This window comes from Rhinopithecus roxellana, chromosome 5, assembly GCF_007565055.1.
Source record: "Rhinopithecus roxellana isolate Shanxi Qingling chromosome 5, ASM756505v1, whole genome shotgun sequence".
Taxonomy (NCBI): Eukaryota; Metazoa; Chordata; class Mammalia; order Primates; family Cercopithecidae; genus Rhinopithecus; species Rhinopithecus roxellana.
This window is the reverse complement of record NC_044553.1, coordinates 70,294,373-70,304,307: the sequence shown is the minus strand read 5'-3', so window position 1 is coordinate 70,304,307 and position 9,935 is coordinate 70,294,373. Positions and strand designations below refer to the sequence as shown.

General features: G+C 40.0%; 1 protein-coding gene across 3 annotated transcripts in view; it reads left to right on the top strand.

Moving 5' to 3' along the window:
- The first annotated feature begins 743 nt into the window (after window positions 1-743).
- TMCO5A (transmembrane and coiled-coil domains 5A) overlaps window positions 744-9,935 on the top strand; it is a 56,303-nt gene continuing 47,111 nt past the window's right edge. For all 3 annotated transcript variants that reach the window (XM_030931136.1, XM_010358443.2, XM_030931135.1), the window contains exons 1-10: window positions 744-831; window positions 1,401-1,492; window positions 2,455-2,604; window positions 3,007-3,130; window positions 3,506-3,556; window positions 4,311-4,382; window positions 7,145-7,201; window positions 7,664-7,723; window positions 8,186-8,250; window positions 9,350-9,407. In XM_030931136.1, coding sequence (XP_030786996.1) covers window positions 2,465-2,604; window positions 3,007-3,130; window positions 3,506-3,556; window positions 4,311-4,382; window positions 7,145-7,201; window positions 7,664-7,723; window positions 8,186-8,250; window positions 9,350-9,407 — 627 coding nt within the window. In that variant the 5' untranslated portion in view covers window positions 744-831; window positions 1,401-1,492; window positions 2,455-2,464. The remainder of the gene's footprint in view (window positions 832-1,400; window positions 1,493-2,454; window positions 2,605-3,006; window positions 3,131-3,505; window positions 3,557-4,310; window positions 4,383-7,144; window positions 7,202-7,663; window positions 7,724-8,185; window positions 8,251-9,349; window positions 9,408-9,935) is intronic.

Below are 9,935 nucleotides of genomic sequence, written 5' to 3'. Positions count from 1 at the left end.
TTATTGGTTCCAACCAATTTCAGCCAGGTTTTTTGTTTTAAAATCTCTCAAATAGAGGGAGTTTCAGCATTTCTGCAAGTTGTTTATTTTCTTATCTGCTATTCTGCAAGCTCAAGAATTTCTGTTAGTCACTGGTTTCTTCAACTCTTTGGGGTATGGTTTCAGCAGTCTCCTCTTTTATCATGTCAAGTAAAACTAGTTTTATTTATTTTATTGATTGTGTTACCAGTCCCCCACACACACATGCACACACACACACACACACACACATACACATCTTAGAATATAAACTTCATGAGGTCAAAGGCTTTTGGCTGCTTTGTTCACTCTTTCTCTCCAGTGCTTAGAACAGAGTCTAGAAGACACACATCGTGCTTATTCAGTGTTTCACTGTTTGTTGAATGAATGAGTAGTTAGTAGTTAGTTGGCTATATGATGAAATTAGACTGCTGGCCAAAGGACCTAGACTTTCCATTTTAGTCACACTGGGGCAGGAAGAGAGCTTTATCTGCCAGAGAAATAAAAGATAGAGGCTGACCCTTCAAATTACCCAGAAATCAAATCTGTTGAACCTACTGCTACTTAGGGCAGACTTGGCCATGAAATCCATACACTTATCTAGGCTCTAGACTCTACACAAATGATGAGAAACCATTGCCACCCACCCCACTATGACATGTTGCCCCACCCATCCTATGTCAAAAGAAGAGTCATGACCTCTCAGAATGTTCTGAGATTCTACTGGATAGTTCCAGTGGAGAAAGATTAGACTCCTCAGAAGCTAATTGACTAGGGAAGGATCAGGGAGACAAGATACACCAAAAGAGAGAGGTAGAGTTTGTAGAAGAAATAAAGGGGAAAAAAAGAAACTAAGGGGAAGAGAGAAACAAATGATTTACATGTACTTGGTTTTCTGAGCCCTCTTTAATACTAAAGATCTTATTATCTGGAAATTCTGGCATACGCCAAGATAGAGAGCAAAGATTATTTTTCAGGGCAGTTGTAAACCTACATCCATGCCCATGGTGCTTTATGGAAAGCAACTGGCCTAGAGCAAAAAGAGATTTAAATATTGATTACCTCTATTTCTTTATATTGTCTTGTATAAACTTCCACAGGGTTTTATGTTGATAAACCATCTCTGACTATGTCTAGTAATAGGATGTATATTCCAGCATTATCTCTGTATCCTGACTGTATCTTTACTAGGGTATAATCAGATCACGGGCAGAAGAATCAAAGGGCTGAGTTTTGTCATGGTTAAAATGTGAGGATTAGAGGGAGAAAACAAGTTAACTTAATTTGGTTTCTACTTTTTAGGAATCCTCCCCAGTTACTCTGTTCTTGATAAATGAACCCATTTTTCCAATTCATTAGATACATCTCTGTTGGCATTTTAGGGAATCTACAATGGAAGGACACAAGAAAAATCAACTGGATTAAGTAGTCATGATTATGCAAAGCCATATCCAGAGACCAAGGCATAAAACAGGTTTGCTATTGACCCCTTCCCTCATCTTCCAGCCTTCTTCTCCCCTTCTACTCCTGTTATGCACCCACCTCCGCACCCGACCCCAAGCATGCCATACCCTCCTGAAGTGATTACTGTAAATCCCCCATCCAAGCAAGCCCTTCCAAGGTAGGACTTAACTTTCCAATATTATCCTTCATTCCTATCTAAAACAAAAGCCCTGGTGCCTCACTACACTAGTTGTGGTTAATCAATTCAAACAAAACCAATGAATTAATTTACATTAGAAGAAAAAGAAAAATATATCAAGAGCCTCCCACGTACCCTTTCTAAAATACTCTAGAGTTACCATTATTTCATTTAAATTTACTTCAGAAAAGATGTTTGCATTTTTTAAAGCTATGCCTAGAGCCTATGTGTGTGTGTGCTCAATGGAATGACTCTCATGGTAAAAATTTCAAACTTCGTAGCAGACAAGTGAGGGAGAGTTGTTGAGGTGGGAGAAGGAAGGGAAAGACTGAAGCCCTGTCATGCTGGTGGAAACCCCCTGTGGCTCTGCAGAATGCCAGGCCCAACCAGAAGTGATGTGCCAGGTGCTTAGATAAAAGTGTTCAACAGATGTGTATTGTATGAGCAGGTTTTGTGAATAGTTTAAGAAAAGATCTCCAAGAGAAGCATTTCTCTTCAATGCTAGGGGTTATTTAAGGAAGCAAAGCTTCTCATGAAACCAGAGTGGAGGTGCACTATTAGATTGAGCACTTTGGAGGAGAAAGCCTGGGAAAGACCCTTGCTAACTGAGCTGAGAATTATTGAAACAGTTGTAGAGCATGATCAAGAAATGTAATTTTTCAAGAATGAAAATGGTATGCTCCCAGAGAGAGCAAGGTTAATAAACTAGATGTCTTCTAAATATCCTTTTTGGCCCAATGATTATTGATCTTGAGATAACTGGCCCTTGTTCATTTTGGGGGCTGAGTCTATAGGTCGGAGAAAATGGAAATCTTAAGATTGGCTCAGTCAAAAAGAAACATTATCAGTTTGAACACGGACCTTGAAAGGGATATGCAGAGAATGGATGAAGCAAATCAGAAACTTCTTCTCAAAATCCAAGAGAGAGAAGATAAGATTCAGAGGTGAGTATTAAGGTTTCATGAGGGAAAGTCCCAATCCAAAGAAGGGGTGGAGGATCAAAACCAAAACTGAATTTTCCTGCTTGTTCTAGAGATCTCTATCTTGTGTGGTAGGAAGTTACTTCTTCATTCTTTGACATTTGAATACTGATGCACAGCAAGTTTCAAATAGATTCCTACAAGATGGAGTTGAGAGAACATTGGGATGTTTGGCTTAGGAATCAGGCAGGTCTTCCTTCTTATAATACTGAAGTGATCATGATCCTGTGGATTCAGTAAGGAAGAGTTTTCAGCTTGAGATTCATGTACACTGTCCCTAAAGTTCCCTTATATCGGATATCTGTGTTTTATCAGTTCTGAAACTGCCAAGCATGGGTCTTCATGGCATGTGCTTGTGTTGTCCAGGCTGGAAAGTGAGATCATTCAGACAGGGGACCTGGTGGAAGATGAAGAGTGGGAGAAGGAGAACCGCACCACGATGGAAAGGGAAAGAGCCTTGCAGGAGCTGGAGGAAGAAACAGCCAGACTTGTAAGCAAGAAGTTGGGAAGAGCCGTTTAATAGGTTGCATTCCTCATTCCATCCTTCATCAATTATCAGATAAGCTTGTCTCTCCTTTTTATACATGAAGAGTAGCCACCTCAAAAGTCATGACAGAATTTGTCCATGCATGGAAGGGGATGTGTTTGGCTTCTTGGGCAATGTTTAATAATTGGGAAGCCCTGCAGATGGGCATCTATATCCCTGTATTTTACCTGTCGTTTGATTTCAATATACACATGACATTATGCAAATAAGGTCAAGTTACTGCAGGAAAATATAGCTGGGGTGAAATGGACAGCAATCAACTGAATAAGAATAGATGGAATACAGAGGCAGACTTACACTGTTATTTCTCTCTCACAGGAAAGGAAGAATAAGACATTGGTTCACAGTATAACAGAACTTCAACAAAAGGTGAGGTGGGGTTCTTGTGTTCTCCAGTGCCCCCACAACAGCCCCACTCATCAAAGAGGCAAGGCTGGGGGGAAGTGATCATAGAGGAACCCATAAGTCAGAGAGGCCTGTATGGGGAGTGCATACTACTTTCTAATCCACTCTCCTGAGGCCAAGGTTCATGACCTAAATGTTATGGATTTTCTCTGTAAGTATGAGGGGAAAGGAATGGATGGAATATTTAGTAATCTCATGGGTTCTTCATTCTCTCGCCAGAAAATGGATTCCAACAGATACTCTGTTGAAGTCATTGACTGGAACCTTTGTGGTGAGAGGTTAATTTTACTTTCAAAAGAGACCTTTTAAACAACAATAATTAACTTAATCCCCAAGGATTTCCTTTTTCTTACCTAGCCATTTCCAATACCTCAATACCTCCTCAGAATACAGTGGGCTTCCAATGACTACCCTAGTCTCTGACCCATGAGTAGAGAGTAGCCCTCTACTATAGAGGGCTGTATCCCTGAATAACCCAGCATGAATTAGGGGTTAAGGAAAGTACTCCTGCCTTGAGAGGCCACTCATCAGTGGCCAAGACTAGCGAGAAGAAGATGGAGGTAGAACAAAGATGTTTTCCACAGGTCACCAAGTATCTACCAAAGGACTATGTCCTGGAAAGTTTTATCGAGGCCATAGTTACCAATCTCCACACACCAGAGAAAGTCTTTGCCTTCTACACCTTTTAATTTAGTACATTTTTTATTTGAAACTATAGCTTACAAGGAAATCACAAAAGATAACCAATTGTGAACAAAGCAGTCCAGATGGAGCCCTAGAAGAGACAAAGGTAAATGAAAAAGCAATCCTAAATGTGGTTGGGCTATGTAACCAGGAAACAAGCTGTTAAGTTGGAAATCATTGTCAATGTTGTGACAAATTCTTGGTAGTTTTCCCCCATATCAAGCTTAAGCTTGAGCCACTGAGTGCTGAATTCTTCTCTGCCCTTAGTAAGGAATGTCACTCTTAAGTCTTATTTATTGTTCTCTCTTCTGTTAGGAAGAGGAGGGCACAAATGCATATGTAACATGTGGGGCAGTTAAAGTCCCCAGTTTAAAGCCACAGCACATAAATTGGTGTATGAAGTTGGATAATTTAATTACTCCCTCTTAGCCTCAGTTTCAAGATTAAATGAAAATGTGTATATAAAATATTCTCTCCTTTAAGTTTTACATAATTATTTAAAAGTCTTGCTGAGGTGCATGTATGAATTCAGAGAGGCAGAACTAGGATTTGTAAGTCTACTGAGTGCTCGGCAATTTATGTACCCTGTCATGGTTTCCAATCTAGAAAAGGATTCAATTAGTCACTCAAGTATTTAATGTGACCACTACCTGCTAAGCACATCATACTCTGCTTGGCATGTCTCTAATTGTGTTTCAGAGCTAAGAACCTGAGACCAACCACAACCTATTTGATAAGAGAAAGAGAAAAATTTTTTGTATATATTCAGGGGGTACAAGTGCCATTTTGCTAACATGGACATGTTGTGTTGTGGAGACTTTTTCTTCAGAGAACAGATAAAATTTTTTGACACCTTCTCTAGAATTACATCTTTGTCCTTGCCTTATCTAACTTCTCTTTACCCTCTAAAGCCTACACTTGGTTGTGTGTATGAAGCCTCTGAAGATTTGGATACATAGAAAATATAAATAGAAAATGAAAATATGGAGAATTACTCCCCTATCTTCTCCTGGCCAATTTAGTTTTGATGACCACAAAAATAGGAAGTCCAAAGCCACCAAATAAGCTTGCTTGGCTGTGCTCATTCAGGTAAGTTATCTGGAAAGAGAAATCTGGAAGAAATTGGAGCCCAAATTAGGAAGAGCTATAAAGACCCCTGACTGCACTTGCCATATGATTCCAGTGGTCAGGACACTGATTTTCTTACAAAATCACTTATTTTTCCCAGAAAATAAGCCCAGTCAGAATTGAGTGGTGACACTTTAAGTCTGGCTGTGCTCACTATGTCAGGTAACAGAGAATAGAGTCTAGTGTTAGTCAGAATAATGGCCATTATTTTGCTGGCTAGCCCTAAAGAGTTCTAGAGTATTGTTTAATCCTTTGAACCACTCTTTGCCCACGTATTTTATTGAATTATCAGGTGATCTCTCTAATTCTGTGAAATGTACAGAATCTCTTTTGCTTCTGTTCCTCTGACATGCTAGTCATCAGTGCAGCAGCTTTAATGGAGTGTCTAATTCAACCCTTTGTGACTCACACCATTGGCTTGAAACTATATATCCCTTAGCACATTTGGATAACCGGTCCTGGATGTAACTAACTGAAGAGTGAAGCAACTCTCAGAAGAATCTGGATGTGAAATAATGGCAGCGAGGTGAAAGTGGGAACAGCAGAGCCAAAAAGGGAAGGAAGAATGGACATGTCTGCTCTTCCACCAAATTATCTCCCAAATGTATCCATTCCTCTCTACCACTTCTGTTACTACTATCCTTTTGCAAGCCACCATAACCCCTTACCTGGACAAAAGGAGTCACCTCTCAACCAGTCTCCCTGCTTCTACTCTCACGCCCAAACGATCTTTTTTTTCAGACACAGAAAAGGCTATTCTCTAAAAACATTAATCAGATTGTGTCTTTAGGCTCCAAGCCTCTCCTGCCTTCTCACTGCAATTAGAACAAAGAACCGAAATCCTTTTAGAAGCCACAAGGCCCTACACAATCTAGCCCCTGTCTACCTTATCCCACCTTGCCTCCTACCTACCAATTTTCCTTATGCTCTGGTCACACAACTGTTTCATACAAGCTAAATATGTGATAACCTCATAGTGTTGGCCCTCGCCATACCCTTCACAGAGAACGTATTTATTCCAGATCTCCATTTAGCTAGCATTTATCATTTAGGCTTTAGCTCAGGTATCATCACATCAGAGAGGCCTTTGCCAACCACCTACCTCTCACACCACCACTACCATCACTATCTTTAAACATTAATGTTTTTGTTTCCTTCATAGCACATACCATTATCATGTAGATGTATTTGTTGTCTTCCTACTAGAATGCCAGCTCTGCAAGGGTGGAGAGCTGGTCCATCCTGTCTACTGCTGTATCCTAAGTACTACCCCCTGCCCCCCGACACACACATGCTTCACTCCAGCATAGCAGCTGATGTAGAACAGTCTTTTTCCAAGTATTGAAGGAAATAAAAGGGCGAGCAAGGCATACAGGGAGGGAGAAAGGAGTGAACAAACACCTTAGAGTCTGACCGACTATATTAAAGGAAAAGGAAGAGTGAAGTTTTTCAAAACTGGTATTGTTTTTAAGAGAAATGGCTAAGTAAGAGTAGGAAGCTCAGAACTGAAGTTTAGGGGTGAAGGTAGCATCAGATGAAGACTAAAAGATAAAGAGTATAAAAGAGCAAGTTTACCAAGCAGCTGCAAAGGGTGCTGGGTGGTTTAACTCCTCCATCAGGAAACGTGTGAATTCGTGGCCCTGAGGCTCCTCATGGCGCGTGAGACCACCTTGGTGACAGCATTCCATTCCTGTACAGCTTTCACCTTGCCGAGTTGGCAGTCTCTTTTGCTTTCTTTAGGTTAAGTTACAACAGCTGGAAGCTTCCTATGCACGCCAAGAGAAGGAGCTGCTCAAGGTAACAGCAGGAACTTCAGTGTGACTTCTCCCCGAAAAGGGAAATGTGATCTTTGGTCAGATAATCTATTTCTCAAATGATTGATTTACATAAAGGTTCCAGATCTAAGACCATGATGGGGCTAGGGAGGGGTAAAAAAAGGAAGATAAACACAATCCCTGAGGTAACCTTCTCTTCAACGTTTTTTTACAGAATACACTCAACAGTTTGTATCTTGCAAATATTAGTATCTATCTATTCCTCTCCCAACTGCCCCCAAATTCCACCTTTGACCAATAACTCCCATTTAGCTCATTTACCCTTGAAAAGGGAAATCCATTTATCTGTACAGCAAAAAAGAAAACATATTTAGAATAATTAGAAAACCACATTTAGGAGCTGGGACACAGGAGGAAGCAAGTCTGCTTGTGTTCTTACAGCAATTTACTGAAATATATTTATAACCAAATTTTGATTTCCCAGGTAATGAAGGAGTATGCATTTGTGACCCAACTCTGTGAAGATCAAGCCCTCTACATAAAGGTAGAGTTTCTTGGTAAAGGGCTAGCGAAGGGTTTATTAAGATACAGGATGAAATAGAACCAGGATTTTCAAAGAACACTATCCAGAGCAATTTCAACACTTCAAGGTGGCACTACTGGGAGACTTTAAGGTCATCAGCACCCCACCTCACTACCAATATCACTCTATTTGTCTTTGTCTCCCTGGGAATTCCTGCCCTGCTCTCCCACTCTCTGTCCTGTTAAGTTAATAATTCACACTTCTGCTATTTATAATGTCAATGATGCTCAGAAACCTATCCGGTGGTAAGGCATAGTGAGAGATCAAGAGTAGTGGTGGGGTGAGGTTAATGAAAGCAGAGAAAGTGGCAGTGGAAATACCAAGCATTCATGGTATCATGTAAAATAACAAGTGCTCATTATGCTTAGAAAAATTAAAAACCTCCTAAGTAGTAACTGGGGCTTCCTTTGTTTCTCTTTGAAGAAGTACCAGGAAACATTGAAGAAAATAGAAGAAGAACTAGAGGCTCGGTTCCTTGAGAGAGAAGTGTGAGCTTTGGCAAAGGAACATCCTGGTTTTGGTAGAAACTCCGTCTCAGCCTGAGTCAGAGCAAACAGTTCTCAGACCAATTTCTATGTGGAATTGAATGAGTTCCGACGTCACATATCTTTGCCCTCTGTTAGTGATCTGGTTGACCCCAGTAGATCACACCAACTTAAAACTTCCAGTCATTCTCCCATCCTTCTAAAAAGACCTCAGAAACACATCTCCCTTCCTAAGTTTATCACATTATCACATTATTATGTGGGTTGATATTTAGAAACATGTACTTTAAAAAGAGTTGGTGGTCAGTCACCTTGATAAGCAGGCTATTCCTTATATATCACAGAAAGGCCTTTTAATTAATATCATCCTCACTTCCCCCAAATATATGGACACCCAACCATATTGCATAGGCATGAAACTAATCTCTAGACTCACACTACAGCTACCACATTACATAAATCAGAACTGTACACTGTATTGAACTACGAACATTTAAAATTAGAAATTATAAAGGGAAAGCACTTCTCAAAATACACTGAGTTTGTCAAGAGTCTAAATGGTGAGAAATTACCAAAAACCTCATCTTCATTTCTTGACCCCCTTTGTAAGTTAAATCTTAACGCAGTCAAGAAGTATTTCTATTTATGAAATATTTTTAAATCCGTAGATCAAGAACAAGATATCAAAACTGCATATAGCTTCTATATAGGCCAAATACAAACTGTGGTCTAGGGGCCAGGGTCCTAGGACTTGTCGGTCCTTGCTCCTAAAGGACACCTTCAAGTCACTCAAGATCCCTGCTGAACATTGGTTTATGGCTTGACTGTTAAGCCAAGATTCTAGAACAGGTTGCCCAGCAGAATTTTCTGTGCTAGTTAGTAGGTAAAACTAACTACATATGGCAATTGAGTACATAAAAGATGTACTCAACTGAGGAAATGAATTTTAACTTTAATTAATTTAAATAGCTATAGGAAGCCAGTAGTTACAATATTGGACAGTACAGATTTAGAATATAAAGCTTTTTTAAAATAACCATGGTGTAGTATGAATATTTTAGTGCACTTTGTTCAATTTCTGTCCTGGCTCTTATCTTCATAGATCAAAACTTGTGAGCATGAACTCTGTGGAAAAAGAGCATACCAGGCAAAATAATGAGGTAAACACTCCACTCTCTCTTCAGCTCCTCACAGTTGTCATTGCCTTTCAAAGACATCTCCAGCAAACTCTAAGGCACCAAATGTATACCCAGTCTTGCCATGTGCATTTTCCAAGAGCAGTACCAGCTATAATTACAGAGCATTCCAACCCTAAACAAACAAACTAGACTCTAAGGAACAATCTACTTTCTTCTCATTCAGCCATACAAATAACAGGCTCTTAAAAAACTAGCCGAAGACCTAAGAGAACTCAGAATGGAGGCAAGAAGCAACTTTAATTGAGGGTATGCTCTATAGAAAGAGGCCAGTATAGGGCACATACACCACCTCTTCCATCTCCTGCAATCACATTACTCTTTCCTCATGATCTCGACATGGTCCCTAATCTCTCACAACACAGAGCACCCACCATCTGTCATCATCTAGTCAGAGTTGGCCTGAGAGTTAAAACATAGAAAGCTATTGCTTCTTTATGACAGAGTTTCAGTGTCTGTTCATATTTAACATTGTGAACCCACCAGCACACA